Below are 23,522 nucleotides of genomic sequence, written 5' to 3'. Positions count from 1 at the left end.
AGAAAGCTACAGAAGTCGCTTTAACATCCACACTATAAGGATAAAGTTGAGGTCTTCGGCCCCTCTTCACCTTTAGTCTTTCCCATGTATGACAAGTCTCTCTCTCTCTCTCTCTCTCTCTCTCTCTCTCTCTTCCCCCCCACCCCTGGAGAGATCTTACTGGGTTTCGGTTCTTGGCTCTCTCCATTTCATGTCCTGGTAGGTGGAATCAGCATGGAATTGGGGAACTTCCAAAGTTCTCGATATATTTCCAACATTAAAATCGGAATCTAAGCTAACACATCCTGCAATTACTGAACTGTAAAACTAAATAAAATAGCCTGCAATCTGTTCTTAACTTTTTATATATAATTCTTTTCTTTTTATTATCTTATATAATATCTATTCAAATTAATGCTCATTTTTTAAGTAAACATGCATTGCATGTGTCAGTGAACATGCAGAGTTTAATACCTTAGATCTTGGTAGATCCTACTAGGATCTGAGTCTTGACAATGCTGTTGGATCAAAATTTGTCTATTTAAAGATTCATACCATATGCATATATACCTCAACTCACATGTCAGTGATGTTGATGGATGTACTTCTAGCTGTTTGTGTACATGTTGATAGTGCAAGATTCTAAGAACATGTTGCTGTCTATGACTGCAAGCTTTATTGATGTATTCTAGGATGCACAAGAATTGCTGAATGTGGCTTGAGTGCTGGACAATTTAGAAACCATAACGAAATAGCTTGGTGCTAACAAGTAAGAGTAAAGGCATAAACTTTTCTAAGAAAAGTACTTGAGGGATGGGGTAGAGCTAATCATTGTTATGAAGAATAAAATTATAGAAGTTACTGGATGATTGTTAAGCTAATTATGTAATGATACCAAACCCTAGAATACAAAAGGATTTCCAAGGTACCCTTCCTGGCAAGAGGTATCTCCAATTAGTGTATCTCTCTTGAAAAATTGTCCATATACTGGGAGGTGCACTATAACTCATGGGAGAGGCAGGATATCAGTAACTTTTGCAGATTGTTGTGTTATATTTTCTGAAACTTTTGCACATTCATTGTTACAAATTCCATTGAAGAGTTTCCATTAACAAGAAGGTAAGGGCTGAAGAAACAAGCTGAAGAAGCCTTGGGAAGAAGCAGCAGAAAACATTTTGGAGATGCTTTCTATTGGATGGCATTGGCCTTGAATAGGAATAAATGAAAAAGGAAAGTGCATATTGCTGAGCCCTTCTATTAAACAAACTATATCTTACACCAACTGTATCTAAGACATGCATAACTGCTGAGCAGAAATAGTGATTCGTTACCTGAAGATCTACAAACTAACAATCAAATGCACAAATTTAGAATTGGCCTTTTCGTACTGTTACATGTTATTATTATTAAAAAAATTATGGATAATACTCATTCTGCAAAGTCTACCAGCAGGTCAAATTGATCTTAACCTTTCCAGAACTTTGAAATTCAACTGCTTGTCCTATGAAATTCTCATTTCATTGTATTGCATTTCTTTGCAGTCATTCACTGTAGCATGATTTATTTTCTTGAAAGGAAGAAACTTACTGATTAAAACAATTTATATTTGATCTTCAATTTCAGAATAAAAGTGCCTTGATATAATTGTTTAATTAAATATCAGTGTCTCATTCTTATCTTTTCATAGTAGAGCTAATTGTCCAGAGAGCTAAAGTTTAGTATGCGGTAGTCATATTAAGGCAAACACCTGCTGTCCTTTAAAAAAGGATTTAATTCTTTTATTTCATTTTTTTTAATCTCTTCTTTCACCTTTCTATGTTCTTTCATAGGTAACATCTTAAGGAACTAGTTACCGGTTCTCATATTTAATTTCTATAGAAGCTTTGAGAAGAAAACAAGCAGTTTTCATTACATACCTCTCCAAAAGCATTGCTGTATTTCTTCAGTTGTTAGACCTAGCAAGTGTAGAAACAAGGGATCAGCATCTTGTCTTAATCATTCTACATCTGTAAGCCATGTAGACTTCAAAATGTGTTTGCCATCATCTAATTACCTCTAAATATAGTTGGTATCGAGGTTCCACAATATACTGTTCGTCTAGGCAGGCTCCATATCCATTCCCTAGGAACATCAATTGGGTTGCGGCTAGTATCATGATCTGCAAATACCTGCATCAGAGTATTGGTTGTGAGAATTGTATGGTCTAATATAGACAGGGAGCCACAATTATTTACAAGAGAAAACTCACTTAATCCTTTGAATCTGTCATCAGAATAGTACTTACCTCGTTAACTTGAAAATAGGTGCCGTTGAGTGGAAAACTTCCTCTCATTGCTGTTCGACATGGAATCTGTTTATTTTATTTGATTAATAACATAAAACTGAAATTAATCTGGGCATAAATTAAATTTGATCATTAAAAAGTAATTTACATTTTTGCTTTTCCTTTTTTTTCCGTTTTCGTTTTTCATTTTTTTGCGTCTGTAGAGTTATATCTGCTTATAGTAAACATCTGCAAATTACCGCAGAAAAGCTGTAAACATTACCAAAAGTGTGCCTCTGACAGTTTGAGCTTGTGCTTCTCGTATACTATTGCAAGCAAAACATGTTTTCCTGTCGCATAGTTTGCCCGTTTCTTGGGAGTTGCAGAATGCCTTAGGTGGCTCAGTAGATTGTGCAGTTTCACCTATCTCACATTTCACATGAGTAGTCAGACTGTGTTTAAGCACAATGCTGCAATTATAGCTATTGCTGAGCAAATATTCTTGCCTGGAGTCCATATGGCCAGAAGATAGAAACAAGGATCATCAGGCTCTCTTGTGTCCAACTGTAATACATTCAGGAGCAAATGGTCAATGTTTAAGTATTCTTTAGATGATGCAAATTGTCATCTGATTAAAAGAAATAACTCACTCCTTCCAAGAGAGGGTGTGAATCTGGAAGTTCATAGCTGCAACAAGGAAAATGGTAAGTTAGCATACACAAACAGCACCTTGCAGTATTTGACCCTATACAATGAGTTTAACTGTCGTAGCCACACTGGAGAGACTCTATCCAGATTTCTTCGCTAGCTGGTGGGCTGTATATTGGGGTATCAAATGAAATGAGGAGTGCAAGCTTTCGGCTTGAGAAAATCTTGATCCAAGATCATTCCAAGCTAAACAAACCAAGCTTGAACCAACAAAGCAAGCTCAAAATAATTACAACCCAAGCCAAAAATCGACCCGGCTCGCTCAGGTTGATAGGACCTGAATGTATTTATATTATGATATATATATTATTTAGACAATTAACTATCTATTAGAATATCTTTTGTTTCCTTGAATGAAGTAATTGTTAATTTTGGCTTGAACCAAGCCTCAATCAAGCTTTAATTCAAGCTTGAACTAAGCTTGTTTCATGCTTGAATTGATTTCAGATCAACTTAGGATTGTCGAGTTGATTGATTAGGCTCGCCATTGGGCTCAATTGGAAATTAAGCTCGAAAACTAGTGAACAAATCAAGCTTGATCTTGGGGTTCAAGCTCAAAATTAATTTCAACCAAGATTGATCAAACCCAAGCTCAATCGAGCTTGGCTCATTTACACCCTTAACTGTAAAGGAGAGGAGCATAAATACATACACTTGATGTTCTGTCCGTAGGCGGCTCACATTCTTAAGTCTCGGCATGGGAATGGAAGCAGCTTCAGGTGTTATAGCAACTAAAGCTTTTGACATATCGCCATCTTGAATATCCATATTGTTTGCATGCATATAATTCTGTAAATTTTGTGCAAACTCTTCAAGATTGAGCTTAATAGTAGGAATTTCATCAGGCTCTTCAAAAAAGGCATCTTCAATTGCACTTTCTTCGGTTTCTAGGCATTCAGCTTCTGGTGTGGCTGGTTCTTCAATGATGGGCTCGCAATTATTAAAAATAGTTCTTTCTTGTGAGAATGTGCTCCCCTCAAGTTGAGGTAGGGGTTCTAGGTTGTAAGCAGGTGTACAACCATTCTCAGAAGCAACTGGAATTGTTGAACTCACTAAACTTTTCTCTTCCAGTCCCGGAAGTGCAAGCCTTGCACTGCATTATGTATGGATGCTTTAGTAACTTCCCCTTTTTGCATTATATGAAATAGTTAAAAATACAGCATGAAACCAAAGTATAAATTTTATAATCCAAACATCATACATTTGCACAGAAGTGTCTTTCCAAGGACTTTAAGGTGAAAACATAACTATGTTTTGGACTATAATGCAACAGACCCCAGCCAATATTATTTTCAACTACAGAAAAACAGAAGTGTATTCCTGTTTGCTCTCATTTTCACATATGCAGATTTTTCTCAAGGAAAAAAGTTCAAGATTGAATGCGACTTCCAGTTGGATTGACACAATAAATGAGCTAGATTTTCTAAATTCTGGAGACATTGGTAAGAGTGCTGCTTCTTTCTTGATCAATGTCAACTATGGAATACATATATATTTATGAACTTGATATCAACCATTATTTCTGTATGAATTCTACATTACTCCAGTGTTTTGCACATGCACTTGCATGATACCAATTTCATTCACCATGGGATGACAAACGCCATTAAAAAAAATCCCTTACATGCAAATATTACTGCTTGTATGGTAATGTATATTACTTCAGTAACAAACCTGGCAAAGGCACTTGCAAAGTGTTTGCACTCTCCTCTCATTGGGCATGCATTACAATTTGGCTTGCTTTTGGTACAGAAAACCTGCACAGAACTCATAATTCTCATCTCATGTTAGCACGTAAAGAGTAAACTATTCCCTCATATTTAAATAGAATATTTATTGTATAATCTATTATTTAGTCCATGAGCATTACCTTTCCAAAGGTAATCATTTGATAATGGAGCTCATATCTGTGCAGTCAAGTATATGATTAGAATAAGAAGGTTTAAAGGTATAGCTTTTATACAATAATAGTTAGAACAATTCTGCCATCCTTAATAATATTCTGCCATATGCAATACTTTTGAATACAAATAAATTTTTTGGAGTATGATTATGGAATTTACAATGTCCGCTGGTCAAGCTTACATAGCCGAGGCCAGAGATACTTCTGAATGGTCTCCAAAATAGGATACCTTTTAGGGAAAATGAAAATAGGGTTAGATTCTTCATATTGGACATTTGCCATATGCATTTATTATGTGTCTCATGAATCATGATAAAATAAATAAACAAAAATGTATTAGCAACGAATTAAACTTACTTACAGCTCTAAAAGATGTAACTGAAGGGACTCGGGAAGGGGCTGAATTGGTACCCATCCCAGTCTTACACATATGCGGCCAACATTTGTGTCAACCTTGTCAGTAATGTGGGAAAAAGTACCCCTGTAAGATTTAAACTCTGTACAGTTTTCTCTGCAAAGGAATTGTTTAAAGAGAGAACTTACTGGAAAAGCTAGATGATGAAGCGTCAAAAGGCGAACACATTCCACACTTTTCAGTCCCAATCCCCGTATACTTAGGAGGTAGTCCCTAAATGCAGCAAAACATTTAGATTTCTGTAAGTTCCAAATCAAAATTATCGTTTTCATGGGGTTGGTCAGAAATATCTATATTCAATGCTGAAGATGATATCCTTAATCAACAGCCCTGTTTTGTATATTTAGAAGGGGTTTTCCACATTCTCCTTCACCGTTCTTTTCTACTATAACCTCTGCTTATGTCACTATACTGATTTTCGTGTGGCTACACCTGGCACCCTCTCTTTTGGCAAATTCTGGCCCCTCTTTTTTTCACAGGCAACAACGTACCTTACCCTTATGGGTCGGGTCAGTACATGCTGCCCCGTACCACCTGGTACTGAAAACCCACAGGGTCTGGTTCCGAGACTCCAATCCTTGGTTGTAATAGTTATAACAGTAACCATAGTCAATAAGCTCTTATTGCGTTATTAGGAATCTTTGCCATTCACTCAATAATAAGCCACATCATCAATCAAACCAAGCCTGTACAAACTCCAGGACATGTTATCGAAGTTACTGAATAAGTAGAAGTTGAAATCGACTAGAAGGTATTAAAAAGGCCAAGTTGCAAATATGTCTATTTCGCTCATGTCTAAATTCCTAGGTTCATGTGTGTCGTAATGAGAATACCAAGCACATTTTGTAAAAATATTTTTCATCTTACTTTGCTTTTTCTGGTTTAACGTCTCTTAACCATTCAAGGTTGATGCTTCCATGATCTCTAACCAGTCGGATGAGAAATTCCTGTGAAGAAAACAATCAACAATGAGTAGTATTCATACGTCTTCTAAATGCATGGATTAAGCAGTTGACTTTGAAATAATTTTTATAAAATCTTTTTTTAATAATTTTCTTTTAGTTTGTTGTGAATCAAATGAAACATCTGCAACTGTATATACAATTTGTATACTGCGCCATAGAAAAGTATGTTATGATGTATTTGTGACAAATATGGACTTACACATACTAACTTGTAATGCTTTTCTTCTAGTAAAAACTTAAATATGTATTGTAATGCTTGGAGATAAATGTCATTATCTGTAATAGATATAACCTTGAGCATCATTTCAGCATTAAGACTCCAGCTTATCACTCAAATCACAATAATATTACTTTAAAACTTTGAGGCGGTGATTCCAGACCGATAAAATTTTGTATTGATCTTGAATCTTGGGGATAAAAGAAGTTGCAATGTGTCATTATGGACCTTAGCTGAATCAAGGCCTTTTACTTGACATGCATTAGTTTTGATGAATTGTCCCTTATCCCAGCCATCATCAAGAGACTTATCTGAAAATATCAACAATTGAGCTGTCTGGAAGCATACCTTAATCCGCTCTGCCAGCATGTTGTTCATTCCACGCTCTCTAATAGTTTCAGATATCTCATTTACATCTGCACACTTTACTGCTTCCCAGTCAAGTGAGTCCATTGTCTCATGGCTTCTCTCTTGATTGGCACCTTTGTTATATGCCTCTTTTCGCAAGCTATCCCAGTCATAGGTCTTCTTTTTTTCACTCTCAACCTTTTTCTTCTTTGCTTTTATTCCATTATTTTCTGTGTCAGATGAAACCTTTTGGGAATTATGGTTTTCATTTTTAAAATTTGATTCAACTCCCTCTGCAACTTCCAATGCTTTCCTTTGATTGTTCTGTAATTCTGGAGAGGTTTGCTGATTCCGAGAATTCTGCTTCTGACATAGTAGAACTTTCTCTGCATTTTGAGTGTTTTCAACTTCGAAGTTTGCTTCTTTTTCTTTTTGCTGCAAGTTCTGAATAGACTCATCTTGCAAAGACAAGCATTCGTGAAAAACTGATTTACCTAATGAGGCCCCAGTTCTCTCCCTTGGGGCATTGTTATTAGAGCACTTTCCAATGCAATCTGCTGTTTCTAAGCTGGTTAATGGTTGCACAAGTTGCTTGCTTATTTGTGCATATGAATTAACTGCAGGTACTGTTTCAGAAGTTATTGTCAACTTCTGACTTATAGCTTCAATTGCATTGTTTGCAGAGGGACCACAATCCGAGTTGAAATTATTTGTGTTGGTTATCCCAGAAGCAGTTGAGGATTGATGAGATCTGCTCTCACGCCTTACTATTTTGGCATTATGCATTCCCACCAATCCAGAATTTGTGAAATTATTAAAATTATAAAGCATGAAAGGAGCACATGACGCCCCCATAAAGTCGCACTCTGATTTATGGAAATAAGAATCAGATGTGTGCACTGATGGACATGCACCTTCCAGTTTTTCAGATCGATCCAAGACTGTTTTTCTCTTGTCAACATCCAATCGTGCAAGCCTCTTGAGGGAATCTGTTGAGAGAATCCTTTCATTACCATGACTTCCAAGTTCTGCTATCTGTAGAAGCTCAGTAAATGAAGTTGAACTGTCCATACCGTTGCACATACTCCCAATTACCAATTCTTCTGCTTCAAAGTTGGACAATGAGCTTGATCCATTCAGATCAGCTGTCTGAATTTGGTATTCTGAATAGTATTGAGATGAAATAACAGAGTTTTGGGATGGAGCTACATCCTCCACTAACCTTTTCTCTTTGAGTTCTGCGAAACTTGTATTTCCTTTCACTATAGCTGGAATGCCTCTCCTGCTATCAGACGATTCATGACCATGTTCTAGCTCTCTTTGATGTGCATTCCAACATTTTCCTTTTGAATAGTCCGCTGTAGCACCTCCTTTATTGCTCCCATATGATTCATTACCGCTAGCCCTTTCTTTTTCTCCAATAATCAATACAGAATCTCGGTCATATGATTCTTTACATAACATGTTTTCCTGCCACTTAGTGGCATTTTCAGAAGCATTAATGCATCTTTCTTGCTGCTCTTCAGAAGTGTTCATTTTTTCTGCATCCGACCTCCAATTATTGGCCCTTGACTTTAAAGGAAATTTTGCAGCAAGAGCCATGAAGGCAGAACTGGAAAAATTAATAAATAATAGTGAATAAATAGTTCAGGCAAAAGAGAATGCCAATAATCAAGCTTGTCATGCTGTCTCATATATTTCTATAATTGCCCTTACCAGCCATTCCAGAATGTTGATCTTACCTTGAAAGATGGTCTGAAACATTCTGAGTAAGAAAGACACCAACAACTGAGTCTACAACAGATCCTTTCCATTGAGAGAAGCGTCTGTCGCCTGCCAGAGAGCACATTTTTGCAGGAAGTTAACAAGACATGCTCAGTTAGTTACATTGGTCAATAGTAGTGGGTAACATGCCACGGGTATAGAAAACATTCTCACTTGTTTCAACTTTACTGAATGGAATCTCTTTCCCTTATCTATCAAATATAATCACTGTATACTGTGATTTAAGATGTCCTTAGTTTGTTAGCTAAAATATTACCATTTCAAGTTCCTATTTATATCTTTTCCCATTAAATTGTTTGGCCAGAGATATGACCTGCCTCCATAGAATGAACTAATATAACTAAGGACATCATTGCTAATAAATATTTTATTCAGTCACAACTGGGATACATGGAGACGTGCATCTAATCACTGCACATCTTTGCAGTTCCAATGGGGACTCATGATTGGCACTTTGAGGGTACCAAAATGAATCTCTTCAATGCAATACACAAAGAATCAGCACAGATAGATACTTTTTCCCATAGTTTAGCAACTATTGATTTCTATTTTTGGCAGTCCACTATCCATATGAACTAACATTGAAGCATTCTCACCAGAATGATCATTAAACAATTTGGTATAGCATAATGAGTAAAAAAGATTGGGGAAAAAAAGAAACTTACTGCAATTCCAAACCTTACTCCTCCATGTGATGTGGAGTGATTTATTCTGAGGTAAAAGTAGTTCTTCTTTTCATGATACCCACTTTGTCCTCAAAACTAACAGCCTACTTTTCTTACATTTGGCGGGTCATAAATGGAATAAGCACAGTAAAGGGGTTCACTATAACCCAAAGTAAGCACGGCTTTTAAGTCAAACTAAAGATAGGTAACAATACCTTGAACAAGATGCATCCGGGCAATGAATGAGTCTACACGTCCACAGAAAACTCGCCTTTCTTCTTCCCACCACTTCTCTTTATCCATATCTGTTCCGTCATCGCGGCCTTCCTTTCCCATCAAAAGCTTCCATACCCTATTTGTCTCTGAATCCAGATCAACTTTGGCACGAGAGCGACGTTTCCTAGCAAGATTGAGCAGGCCCTCATATGGAACGATTACACCACCTCTTCCATCATAAGGAATGAGAGCGTTTTGTGCTTGAGTTGTAGCACCATCACGGCCCCTGTTTATATTTAGACATTTCAGCTTCTGAATGATATCATCTAAAGGATTGCCATGTGGTACTACTGCTCCTAAGATTCCACTGCCATTAACTGATTCATTGAAATTGCTGCTGCTTTGGCAGTCATGAATGTGACTGGGTTGGAGAAATGAATTTTTCTTTCTTGAATTTCCTGAAGCCGGTGCAGTTGGCTGAGCACTTTTTGTTCCAGGTGAAGATTCAGAATCGTATGTAGCAACCTCATGGTCTTGCAAAGATATTCTGTTGGTTTTTGAGGATTTGGGATTGACTGGATGATCTTGTTGCTTCTTTGTATGCTTTTTTGGTTTCATTTTCATGTTGGTCTTTACAACAATGGCTTCCATGGAAGGCTGCAGTTCGCAAATCTCACTTTCCTGACTATCATTGCCTCCTAAGGGCTTTCCTGGAGATGATGGCTGGTTGTAATCCGCACAAATGTGTCCAGTTTGCTTTACAGGTGTTGTTATATGTGGGCAGTCCATGCTACTGTATCTTACAGGTGTTGAACTGTAGTTGCAGTCCATAGTGGCACTAACAAATGTTAAATTATGGGCCTGAACTGATGCTGTTGATCTAATGTTGCTTTCTGATCGATCAAATGACAGCATGCACTCTGAAGCTTGCTGTTTATCGAGGGCAATCAACCTTTGTGCATCAGCAAAAATAAAGACTTCAGAATTATTTGGCATCACCTGATTTATTCTCCAATTATTCAGGGGCATATGTGTCATGGAGGAAGCACTGCTTGTGAATCTGTTCTGTCCACTTTGCTCATTCTCTATTCTCCTTTTTTTGCAATTCTCAGAAAAGTAAGGGTTGTTCCTGCCTTTATCATGACATTCACTAACCCAGTCCATCCCGTTATTGGCATGTGTGAAATTTATACTTGCTGAAAACTGAGGATTATCAACATAGTTAAGGTCTCTTTTTGTTCTTTTCATTATCACATCCGAGATTTTTTTATGTGAATCGGGCTTGCTCTGACCAGTTTCTTGAGACCTCTCATGGTTGGCAGAAATATTCAGGTACTCATTCTTCCTAGCCAATTCGTGTGGACTTTCTCTAATCAAATCTCTTTTAGAAGGCCGAGGAGATATGGTCCTGTTTTCTGGCATTATTCTATAACCATCCAGCATTTCATTTGTCCCCATCATCTCTCTTCTACAGGGTTGAAGAAGTGGTGTTGGGTTTTCAGCCAAGTTTGCATGCTGATTCGGCATTTGATTCGTTGAACTGTTGAGATCAAATGGGGTTCCCATTTGAGAGTTGCCCAGCACTGCTTCCGGTCCTTGAGAATGTACAGTTGATTCTGTGCTTGAGGTCATAGTAGGCCCTGCAACACATTTCTCTTGAGCTTGAGATTTGGCATTGCATGTAAATGCTGATGCTGATCCTACACAGCCATCTCTTGCTTGCAAATCTTCTGAATCAAAGTTCAAACACCGTCTGACAGATTTAGTCCTGCTTATATTGACCAGATGAGCAATTTCGCCTAAAGCACCTGTGGGGTTATCCATAGAGTTTTGGACCCTGCTCTTTCGGACATACTTCCTCTTACCCGATGGGTTTTCTTCTTTATTCTTGGCTCGCTTAGGGGTCCGAGGCTTGGGGGTTACTGGCTTTGGTGTTCTGGCCTCTCGAATAACCTTGGGCCTGTGCTTCTTCCTTTTAGGCTTCTGCTGCGGTTTCTTGTTCAAGTCTATTCCCTGATTTTCTCTCTCACTATGTTTCTGAGCATCCAGTTCTTGGGCAGGGGCTTCCTCAGATGATATAATTGCATTGACTTCACTTTGCTTTTGATGGGATGGAGCTACCTGAGATGGCAGTTTGGGCTCTGAAGAAGATGTACCTACAGACTTCAAAAAACAAAGCTCCATCTGGTTCTGCACTGGAGGCTGCCATTTCTGAACCTCCTTGTCCTGCATATCTTCCTTCACGACTCTTTGTTGCAGGGAAGAAATTGTATGTGATGTCATTACATGCTCCAAAGAAGATGGTACTGTAGGCTCCAAAGAAAAACCTGTCTGAGATGGCACTGCAGGCACAGGTGAAGATTTCACTCTAGGCTTTAAGAAGCATGGAATCTGCTTTTGTGTTGGGGATTGCCAATTCGCATTTTCCTCATGCACAACTCCCCTGTCAACCGTTTGTTGGAAAGATGCTATTTGTGATGGCACTAAATGCTCCGAAGTATATGACACTACAGGCTGTGAGAAGCATAGTTCTGCCTGCTTCCCTACAAGAGGTTGCCATTTCCCTATCTCCTGCATATCCTCCTTATTGACTGTTTCATTTACCAAATCTATGACTTCCCTAGGGAGGCGATCTTGAGAAGTTTTTTTCTTCTCCACAATCATAGGGGTGGAAGGCATCACCTTGCTCGCATCCATGTTTATTGTGTTCTCCGGGAAGGAACTAAGATTTGGGAGAACAGAAGCAGGATATCTATCTGTCAAGATATAAGCAGGAGAAATTAACTACAAGAAGAAGAAAATGGATGATGGGTTCTCATCTTTACATCCAAAAAAAACAAATTAAAAAAAATCACATGAACCTAGAGAACCAGCTAACAGGCAATTGATTTTGATTACAAATTATTATTTTAAAAGGAAAAAGAAGTCACTGAGGTTTTGATGCCAGGTGGTTGCTACCATTGTAAATGACTGGGTTCTGTGACATCTTCCCATTTAGTGAGAATTGATTTGGGGGAACAGACAATTCCTGACTGCCATTAATCTGTGCAAACATAAGCGGAGTTAAAAAATGCTATCTTGCTTGCAATGGCTACATCTGATGGCAAAGGCATCACTCTACTCACACTCATGCTTACTGTTTTCTCTGGCAAGGAATCAAGATTCGGGAGAACAGAAACAGGATATCCATCTGTCAGAATACAAGCAAGAGAAATTACTTATAAGAAAAAAGAGGAAATGGATGTTGGGTCTTCTCGTCTTTACATCCAAAAATCAAAGAAACAAACCACATGAACTATACAAGATAACTGTCTATTGATTTAGATGACAAATTACCATTACAAAAGAAGGAAAAAGGAAATTAAGGGGGGAAAAAAAGAGACTTACACTGAGGTTTCAGTGCTGGGCGGTCACTACCATTGTAAAGGACTGGGTTCGATGACGCCTTCCCATTCAGCAGCAATTGATTTGGGGGCACGGATAATTCTTGGCTGCTGCTAATTTGCGCAAACATGAGCGGAGTGAAAGATGCTAACTTGCTGGCAACCGCTGCATCAGATGGCGAAGGCATTGCCTTAATCAAATCCACACTTACTGTTTTCTCTGGCAAGGAATTAAGATTCGGGAGAACAGAAACAGAATATCCATCCGTCAGGATACAAGCAAGAGAAATTAACTATAAGAAAATGGGAATGATTGATGGGGTTTATCCATCTTTAAATCTGAAAACAAAGAAAAAAAATCACATGAACCTAAAGATACCAGCTAACTAGTTACTGATTTAGATTACAAATTATCATTAAAAAGGTAAAAAGAGAAGTTAAGGGGGTACAAATAGAGACTTACACTGAGTTTCTGGTGCCATGCACTTGCTACCATTACAAAGGACTAGGTTTCCTGATACCTTCCCATTCAGTAGCAATGGATTTGGAGGAACAAAGAGTTCCTGGTTGTCACTGATCTACGTGAATATAACAGGAGTGAAAGATGCTACCTTGCTTGCAACCACTGCATCGATGTGATCTGGGAGGCTTTTGTATGGCATTTGTATCCTTCTTTTGGTGGGATTACCAAAGGCCAATGCTCGTGATTCGACATTTTGATAGGAAACTTGAGCATCATGAGCTTGGTTTGCAAAAGCCAATGCCACTGCCACACTGTTCTTGAGATTCCGCAGCTGGTCAGCATAACTCCAAGAGTTGGAGGAATCTCCATGGAACACACTTTCTTGAGAGAACTTGCCTATACGGAGTCTAGTGGAGGCATCCATAGATTTCGGCCAATTTCGCCTAAAATGTTGGTTCCTTTGGTTGTTATTTGGGATCAAGGACCTCTTTATTGGGATAGGCTTGAAAGGTGTAACCAGAACCTAAGGATTTTGGATCTAAAAATCCCTCTATTGTTCAAGGGGAATGCCTTGTCCAAAGTCCATGCCAAGCTAAAAACTCGGAAAATATTTAATCTTTCTATTTCTCTTCCAACTCCTACTACAAACTATCATTGATCTTGCCAACGAGAACATCAGTGCCTCCTTCATCTTCATTACAAGCCATCTGCCCTTCTTCAAACTCCATTGTCTAAACCAAGGATTGCCGAACCGGGCCGTACCGCCCATTCGGGCCGAACCGAGCTAATCCGGTCTCTGACCGGGTTGGTTCGGGCATGGAAAACGGTTTCAGCCCCATAGGGGCTGGAACCACAGTAATTCCGGCCAAAACCAGTCGGTACCGGCCGAAACCGGATGGTTCCGTCCGGTTCGGCCAGGACTCGGTGCGAACCGGTCGGTTCGCAACGAGTCCGATAAATTTTGCCACAGCGCGCGCGCCTATGGCATTTTTTGGGAAGGCCTTCTTTGGCTTTTTGGCCTGCACATTCGGCTATAAAAGTCGGATGGCATTGCGAGGGAAGGAAGAAGGCCTTCCTAAAATTGATTCAGGCCGAAGAGAGTGTTCTTCTCTTTCCAAAAAGATACAAATTATATTGATTCAGGCTATCAGAAGGAAGAGCCAAGGTAATTAAGATGTGCTTTCTTTCCCTATCTTCTTTCTTCTTTTTTTTTTAGGGGCTTTGAAAAAATAGCTCAAAAATTGATTTGGGCTTGATTTTTTTATGTTGTAGATCTATGGACGATGTGTATGCTGACATAAAAAAATTATCGTCCTCATATTAATATTTTTATAATTTTAAATAATTAATAAACTGGCGTACTTGATCGATCTGGTGTAGAAATGGAGCCATCAAAGAAAAAGAACCCCCCAGAGCATGATATTGGCTAGAAGCATAGGCAAATGCTAGAGAGCTAGCACCAGTGGTAGTGCAACTAGTGCCACCAGCAGTTCAAGAAAGGAGGGGTAACCAGGCTGAAGCAGCACTTTGCTGGTAATTACTCCGATGTAGCTACGTGCTCCAAATGCCCACAGCAAGTTCGGTTGCTAATGAGAAAGAACCTCGCTGATTTCAAAGAAGCGAAGGAGAGCGCTGCCAGGAAGAAGACGGAGGTGGAACGCTGAGCGGCAAAGCCACCTTCCTATCACTCCAGGGAGTCAGAGGAGGCCTCCCCTCCAGATAACGAGAAGGCACAGATCCAGGCTACCATGCAAACGGGTCTAGATTATCAGTGGCAGCAGCAGAAGGTGGCCAAACATAGGGCTCGATTTGGGCCCTCGTTCTATGAGTCGGGCTCCGGTTCTGCAAGAAGCATGCCAGATCCATAGTTGCAGAAAACCTCCTCAGTCAGGGAGGGCGTCAGTAGAGACGGTGACTGGATTGAATCTATCCTGGGTGCTTTTGGCAACCAAAAAAAATCATCCAGAGGGATCCACCAGGAGCGGTAATCCATGATTTAGATCCGCATGCATTTTCCAACAGAGAATCGAAGCAGCATAGGGTTGACTCAACGCTGAAGAAGGATAAGAAGAAGGATATGTGGCAAGCTATTGGATCCTAGTTCCATTTTAACCACATCCCAGCGAATATAATAGACAATACGTACTACAGATCTGTCATTTTCTTCATACATGTTGTCGGTTCCAGTGTAGATCCTTCAGGCCCGAAGAACATCTACGATGAGCTTCTTGACAACAATAAGGAGCTAGAGAAATGGATTGCCTCCTACAAGAGCAAATGGCCCACATATGGACTGACTGTGATGTGTGATGGTTGGACCATTCCTACCAAACGGAGCATCAACTTTCTGACATACTATGATACGAAGACTTTCTTCCACAAGTCGGTTGATGTTTCGGATCAGGTGCACGACTCCACATATATCCTCAAACCTATTGAGGAGGTGATTGATCAGGTAGGAGAGGAGAATGTCATGCAGATCGTCACTGATAATGGATCACAATATAAGATCGCCGACGGGATCTTGATGGAGCGGCGACCACATATTTTTTAGACCTCATGTGCTGCACATTGTATCGACCTCATGTTAATGGATATTGTGAAGATCCGTAAGGTGCAGCATACGGTGAAAATAGCCCAAAGCATCACCAAGTATATTTATAACCATAGTTGGGTCCTTTCACTGATGAAAAGGTTTACAAAAGGAGAAATTTTGAGACTATGAGTCACACAGTTTGCTACCAAATACGTTGCACTTGATACCCTTCTCGAGAAGAAAGCAGCCCTACATCAGATGTTTGTCAGTACCGAGTCGCAGAAAAGTAGATATGCCCAACATGGCACCGAAGGAAGCAAGATTGAAGGCTTGGTGACGAAGCAGACATTCTGGCAGCGGGCCATTGCGATAGTGAAGGCTATCAAACCATTATATGAACTGCTGTGGACCATGGACAGTAAGAGGTACCCCAGATGGACTTTCTGTATTACGTGACGGAGAGGACAAAGGCTCAGATCATGAAGGCAGATCCAGCCCATGCTCAGGAGTATATCGACATCATTGAGCGGCGATGGGACTACCAATTGGGCTAAGACTTGCATCTAGCAGGTTAGTAAGAACACTAAAAATTAGACTGCTCCTGTACGTATATAATTTTACTAAGACGGTCACCTCTATGTGCAGCATACTATCTGAATCCCCAATTCCAATACAACATACCTAGAATTGATATGGATGACGAACTTCTGGCAGCTCTGCGTAAGTATACCGGTATCTTATATTATAAACATAGTACGACATAGTTTTTTTTCATAAACCAAATTATTTAGAGAGGGCAGCAACAGCTTTGGACAGCGAGCAGCTATTATGGATAAGACAACTATGAATCCAAATATGTTACATATCAGGAGGACATTCACCTGGCGTTAGATAGTTACTAATATGGTACTAATATCTCTTTTTCTTCAATATTGCTGTAGCTGAATGGTGGATTCATTTTGGGCTGACCGCAAAAAATCTTAAGCGGATAGCTATCCGGATCCTCTCTTAAAAGGTCTCTTCGAGTAGCTGTAAGTGCAACTGATCCACCTTCGCCCTCATCCACAGCAAGTAAAAAAACCGTTTGACATAGAAGCGCCTCAACAATCTTGTATATATCCACTACAATCTGTGGTTGAGGCTAAAGTGCATTCTGAAAGAAGTGAAGCTCAAGTATATAGATCCGATCCATAGGGCTTTCGTCGATGATAACGATGATCCTATGAGCGGCTAGCTTGTGGGCCAGCAGGAGGAGCTGGAGCTTGACGAGGCAGGATCGCCTCCACGACTTGCCAGCTTCATAACCAGCGAGGCTAGAGTCAATGCAGAGCAATGAGACAAGCACAATATTCCATGCATTCTCACAGCTAATCAGCCGCAGCCGCAGGGAGCCAATCACCTACTTTTTTCTCGTTTGAGACATCCTCTCAAAGAGATGATCGAGAGATGCTCAAACGAGGATACTACGGTACTCGATCGACTCGATCGGAAGGGCGACATAGCCAGACAAAGAGGAGCACGAAGGGTAAAAAGACAGTTATCTAGCAAATCAAAAAAAATAAAAGGCCTCAATGGAGAGAAAGTGAAGGACAGAAGACCACTGCTTATGAGATACAGGCATACAGCCGAAGGTTGGTTTTCGATACACCGGTGAGTCCCACTTTACGTACGCTACACAAGATAGGGACCACAGTATACGATCTGATAGAGCCCGCGAGGATACGATTGCATATAGAAGACAAAATCCTCGAGATCATTTAGGAGGACACGATGCAGTTGCAGAAAATTCCGCATGTGGAGTAGGATCCATAGACGTATCAGGTTCTAAGTCGTATACTAAATCCTATTATCTGCAGCCACAAGCAGCCTATAATCCATATGGATGTGGATATGAATATAGTACGTCTGAAGCATCTTCAGATGGCTACTATCCTATGCAGTCCGAAGCATCTCACTGGTCGAATTTTGCTGCCGACATATTCAGATAGGCCCTTCCGCAGCCGTATTATCAATTAGAAAACACCTCTCAGAGCCAAAGTTTCAGCGAGAGATCCGAGAGTGCTTATAACCCGACGCGCGTTCCTCATGGTTTGAGCATACAAGACTACAACGCCGCTTGGTTAGAAGGGTAGGTTGATTTACGTCCTTATTATGCTGATGATTCGGATATCTGCGAGAGGCATCGCCACTCAACCTGATTTTAGATATCCAAGAGTGCTTTAAAAGTATGTAATTGATTGTATCTTAATTTGAAGATATTTTATGTTGTTTATTTTATGATTTGTATCATTTTAAAGCAATATGATGCATCATCTAGCTTAAAATCGGGATCATAAAAACATCAAAAAACATCAAAAAAAATCAAATTATACTTAAATTTATAGAAAAAGTTTGAAAAGAGAGAAAACTCCCAAAATAAAAAATGGGGCCAAGAATTGTCGAACCGGACCGGGCGCCGACCGGTATGATACCCGATACCCGTTTGGCAATCCTTGGTCTAGACTAAGCATGTAAGAAATCTTCTAGCATGTCGACATTTCCATCTACAACCGAAAAATGCTCTGTATCTGAACCAAAATAGGAGAGGAAGAATCTTCTCCTCCTCTAATTTTTCCACTTAGAGAAGTACAGAAAAGTGACTTGAAAGGAGATCTGCTGCCCAAAGAAAGATCACATTCCAAAGTTCAGCACTATCCCTCGACATTAAATCCTCAAATCTCTATGCCCAGAATACAACTCCCCCTAAAATCTCCAAGTGGCATTGAGCCAGAGAAATTTAGAAACAGACAAATCAGAAAATTTGACTAAATTGAAAAAAAAAAATGAAAGCTTTAATTTCGGCAAATCTAAGAGGTGAGGAAAAAGAAAATTGATAATAATTTCCATGGGCATGGGGAAGGAATAAAGAAGGGGCTGAATGTGGCATCAAAATAGATCAAAATTTTGACCAAATCCAATGGTCGCCCACACCATAATTCCAACAGCAGAAATAGCAAACTAAATGGCAAAAAAGGAAAGTAATTGATATAAAAAATGAATTTGATTCATTTTTTCTGGTCATGGGATTAGGGCATGGGCAATCACTAGATTGGTCAAAATTTTAATCTATTTTGATGCCACATATAGCCCTTTTCTATTCCTGACCACATCCTACAAAAATTATTATTTTTATTTTTTCTCACTATTTTTTTTGCTCAAATTCGTCAAATTTAAAGCTCCCATTTTTTCCAAATTAATCAAAATTTCTCATTTGGTTATATCTAGATTTCTTTGGCCTGGCATCGAATAGAAATTTCAGGGTTAGTTGTATTCCAAGTGTAGAGATTTAAGGGTTTAAACACAAGAGATGGTGTCAAGTTCGACGCATAACCTATATCTGAGCAATAGATCTCCTTCGTGCTTTTCATTTCTTTTTTGTGTGCGGATGAGTCTAGGAGGAGGAGAAAAGGGTACTTTCCTTCCTATCTTTGGTTAAGGTACAAAATGTTTCTTGGTTGTAGATGGGAAGGTTGACATGGTGGAAGATTTATTATAGGCTTGGTTTGGATAATGGGGTTTGAAGCAAGGGCATATGGCACTTTGACAGGGTTGAAAATTAGGCACTGAAGTTCTTATCAGCAAGATCAATTGTAATTTGTAGTAGAAGAGGCGAAAGAAGAGGTCTAGATAGAAAGAATAATTTCTTTTTCTATTTTCAGCTTTGGATGGACTTTGGACAGGACATTCTCCCCCAACAACATAAGGATTTTGAGATCCAAAATCCTTGGATTCCAATTATACCTTCAAAGCTCATCTCCATGAAGAGGCCTTTGATCCCCAGCAACAGCTATAGGAACCATACATCTAGGTCAAATTGGCTGAGCTCTGTGGATGCCTCCACCAGAGTCCATGGTGGCAGGTTCTCTCAAGAAAGCGCATGCAATGGAGGCTCCCCTGGTTCTTAGAGCTTTACTAAGTAGCTGCAAGACTTCAACAGAAATGGAGTGATAGAGTTGTTCTTCTTGAAGTTCTACATCGCGAGCAAAGTAGTATCTTTTATTCCACTTCATTCATGTCTGCACTGCTTAGCGATAACCAGCAATTATCTTTCCTCCAAATTAGTTGTTACCGAATGAAAGGGTGCCACTAATCATAGTTTGTTGCAATGGGTAGCAACCACCAAACAATGGTTGCATAGGTCTCTGTTTTAGCCCCCTTAACTTCTTGTTGTTTTTTTTTCAAAGATGTTTTGTAATCTAAATCAGTAGCCAGTTAGCTAATGTATTTAGGTTTGTGTGAATTCAGGTATTATAAATTATTTTAGTTAATCAAGATTTGAAATAAGAGAACATATAATTATAGAATAAGCTATGCCCAATAATTGATACATGTGCCCAACTAATCTTTCAAATTGATCAAAATTAATCATAGAAACATAGATCACACTAACTACAAGCCTAACGCAAAATCTAAATGCCTCGACCATAATAAAACAAATTTGATCCAATTTCTTGGACAATTATAAAGGGGAATTGCATTCAGAATTACATACTTCTAGAGAAGAGTTAATAATGCCATTAAAGAAACAAATTGAATAGTATTTCAGCTGAAGGTACAGAATAAGAAGATGGAAAAGGAAAAGAGAAAGTTTGCATCTAGTCAAGATGACTTTATTCAACACATTCAAAATTTGTTTGTTAACTAACCGAATCCATTTGAAGAAAGTTACCGACTATTATGTCTACTATGTTCATTTTACCCACACAAAGTGACTTTATTTCGAATAATGGAAGGGTATTATAAGAACCTAAGTAGCTTTGACCTACACCAGTACGTCTGCTTATCAAATTAAGAAAATCAAGGAGTCCCCTTTCTTTCTTCTTTGCAAGAGCAAAAGGTCAAAGAGTTAAATACAACTTATTGAATCCCCTCCAATAAGATCCTTTAAAGACTGAGGGAACATCAAGGACCACTGCTGCACGGTGTTAGCCAACTAACAATCCAGTATTTAGTAGAAGGAATCTTCCATTTAGGTTAGCACATCCACTTCAAAATCTCCTCAAAATTTCGTTCCTGCACCTGTTTCCTAAGCATTTCTTATTAAAAATTCTTTATGTTGCTATCTTGTATGCGCACTTCACACTTGGGCCTGTTTCTAGTAACTAAGGTTTGGCAAATCAATCCATGAGAATAAGTATGCGATCAGTGCAGATCACCTTCACATCTCATTGTGTGTCCTTCTGTGAATAGACTTAACTACAGTAAATCATTCTGTTCTGCATTCAACAAAACTGTCTTGATGCTTCTCAACCACAAAAGCCACAATTTGATATCAATTTACTGTTATGCCAAAGCAAATAATCTCATATATGAATACACAAATAACCATAGTAATCCTCTGCCCTAGAAAATCTATGATACTAACAGCTTGAATGTGATATGGCAGTCAAGGAATCCACTTGAAAGACTTAGACTTTTGACTGTACTAATGAAAATTCGGTGGAGCACTTCCTGTCAGAAATTCAAGTTTGCACTAACACGATCTCTTTTAAGTTCCTGCTTTTCCTGACAATGAATTTCTATCTCTACTTGTAAGACATTATTGAGAAGTCAATTATTAAAGTGATATTATTGTCAAAACATTTCCAACAAAATATAAAACTAAAACAATTTGGAATGAACAGGACTCCAGATCAAGAACAAAATGCATCATAAAAATAGGATTATAATTAACATACTATGGATCCAACAATAGGCTGAAATTGGATGAAAAAAATGCCGCATAAGAAGCAATCCCATACCATGGGTTAGAAGCCTATTGTCTAGGCCCATTAATGGCTTAAAGGATGAAATAGCAAAGTTTTTCAGAAAGTGATTTTTCTGGTAATTATCAGTTGTTGTATTATTTCCACCTTTTCCATCATAATTATCAAAACAATATCTTTAAGGAACAATGAGTGTCAGTATCAGCAAAATGACACTTGTTATCGGTGCTAGACCATAAAGATAAGCAAGATATAAGACTAGCATTCCAGATTATAAATGCAGTGAGAAATGTATGAAGCACAGAGCTGACCACAGGGGTGAAAAAAAATCCATAAAAATCACAGTGCAAGCAAGATTTAAGAGTAGCATTCCAGAACATAAATGCAGTGAGAAGGGTATGAAGCGCAGACCTGATCATGGGGTGTAAATGTGAGCTAGGAAAGGCACCAACTCAAGGGGGGTGGGACTCAAACAATAAAGAGGAGAAATTGCACACAGGTATGTCACTGACCATATGCAACTCACAACATATTCTCAAACATTCAAGAACAGTTTATGTATGTCAACTCCCATTACAGCAACAGAGGATAAACAAAAGCAGAGGGTGATTGCATGTTTAGTAGGTAGGCAGTCCTCCATAATCAAGCCATAATGAAATGTCGTTGTTCAGCTTGAAAACGGCCATGACAATTTAAATTGGTGATGAAACTTGAGCCTAAATGAAAATGTTGCTCCCCTCTTTTAATCAAATTGATAACTAGCCATCTACAAATTTGCTGTGTGGAGAAATTTATGAAATTATACATTTTTTGTATCAGCTCGCTAAGGTAGGTTTTGTGGATAACCTCTGTGAGCATGCTCGAACGGCACAGCAGAAACTGCATGTGAATATTCCCATGAAGTCCCAGAAATTAATGAAATGGCAGAGAAGGAAAAACAATAGCGCATAAAATGAAATAAATTCCATACCAATTCACTCTCTATCAAGCAAGAAGCAACCGTGATACACTATCAGGTTTTCATTTTTCATAGATGATTCTGGGTTTCATATACCACCAATTGTACGAAATGTTTTGGGATTCTGGTCTCTGTTGCAGAGATCAGAATGGTAATCCCATGGAAAACGCTCAAAAATTATTCTAGGGTTTGGAGCAGAGTGCAAGGCAGGGCAAAGGGATCCATCAGGCGTGGCTTAGGGCTCAGGGCTAGGAGGGGGATAGGCTGCCGGTAGTGGCGCCGGAGGAGGGATTTGGTGGTGGTGGTCGGAGGCTGGCAGGAGAGGGAGGGGGTGGGGGGAGAGAGAGAGAGAGGAGGGGGGGGGGGGGGGGGGGGGAGGGGCATACCGATGGAGGTATTTGCGGCGGCGGCGGCGAAGGCTGAGAAGCCGCTGGAGGCAAGGATGAGGCGGAGGTCGACGGCGGCGAAGATGGAGCGATCCAACTCCAAAGGGGCAGCGAATCTTGGATATAAATCTAAGAGGTCGAGGGTGGAGAAGGGCAGCTTCGCCGGAGTGAGAAGACCTCCTTGGCGACGGACCGAGTATCCATATAAAATTACAAGCACAAGCCACAGCAATGGCCGCCCATGGCATTAAACCTTACGACACGAGAATTGAAAGTTTTTGGTTTCGTCGGCGGTGCTTGACTAGTTCATGCGATGCGATGCTGGTGATCTGGTAGGGTGAGGAGGGGTGTTTGATTTTGGAGAGAAAGGAGGGCACGAATGGACATGAGGATATGGCAAATAAATAGGAAAAATTCCGCAGCCGCTCAAAGGAAAGGAGGCTCCTTTCTCTACATACCGGAGGCCATCAATGCCGGCATCGGAGATGGAGATTCTTTCTCTATTTTTCCAGTTTCGAAGGAAAGAGAAGGGAAGGAGAAGAGAGAGAGAGAGAGCGTCTGCCTTCTTCCTTGGACTCGTCTCTTTCA

The 23,522-nt window shown here is 39.5% G+C and overlaps 1 protein-coding gene across 4 annotated transcripts in view; it reads right to left on the bottom strand.

Annotated features, from left to right (window-relative positions):
* Nucleotides 1-23,522, bottom strand: part of LOC103717691 (protein ROS1A) — a 25,637-nt gene extending 2,115 nt beyond the window's left edge. The window contains exons 1-20 of one of the 4 annotated variants that reach the window (XM_039130683.1): nt 22,935-23,522; nt 12,852-13,067; nt 12,590-12,654; nt 12,423-12,507; nt 9,464-12,220; nt 8,541-8,631; nt 6,799-8,410; nt 6,136-6,215; nt 5,397-5,481; nt 5,215-5,306; nt 5,014-5,082; nt 4,821-4,857; nt 4,625-4,707; nt 3,603-4,043; nt 2,893-2,929; nt 2,749-2,806; nt 2,526-2,665; nt 2,264-2,329; nt 2,033-2,147; nt 1,896-1,934 (exon numbers count right to left, since the gene is read on the bottom strand). In XM_039130683.1, the coding sequence (XP_038986611.1) occupies nt 1,896-1,934; nt 2,033-2,147; nt 2,264-2,329; nt 2,526-2,665; nt 2,749-2,806; nt 2,893-2,929; nt 3,603-4,043; nt 4,625-4,707; nt 4,821-4,857; nt 5,014-5,082; nt 5,215-5,306; nt 5,397-5,481; nt 6,136-6,215; nt 6,799-8,410; nt 8,541-8,631; nt 9,464-12,220; nt 12,423-12,507; nt 12,590-12,654; nt 12,852-13,035 (6,136 nt within the window). In that variant the 5' untranslated portion in view covers nt 13,036-13,067; nt 22,935-23,522. The remainder of the gene's footprint in view (nt 1-1,895; nt 1,935-2,032; nt 2,148-2,263; nt 2,330-2,525; nt 2,666-2,748; nt 2,807-2,892; nt 2,930-3,602; nt 4,044-4,624; nt 4,708-4,820; nt 4,858-5,013; nt 5,083-5,214; nt 5,307-5,396; nt 5,482-6,135; nt 6,216-6,798; nt 8,411-8,540; nt 8,632-9,463; nt 12,221-12,422; nt 12,508-12,589; nt 12,655-12,851; nt 13,068-22,934) is intronic. The other 3 variants (XM_039130684.1, XM_039130685.1, XM_039130686.1) reach the window with 3 other exon arrangements.

Source organism: Phoenix dactylifera, chromosome 10, assembly GCF_009389715.1.
Source record: "Phoenix dactylifera cultivar Barhee BC4 chromosome 10, palm_55x_up_171113_PBpolish2nd_filt_p, whole genome shotgun sequence".
Classification (NCBI taxonomy): domain Eukaryota; kingdom Viridiplantae; phylum Streptophyta; class Magnoliopsida; order Arecales; family Arecaceae; genus Phoenix; species Phoenix dactylifera.
Note: the sequence above shows the minus strand (reverse complement) of the source record. Positions and strands in the feature narration are given on the sequence as shown.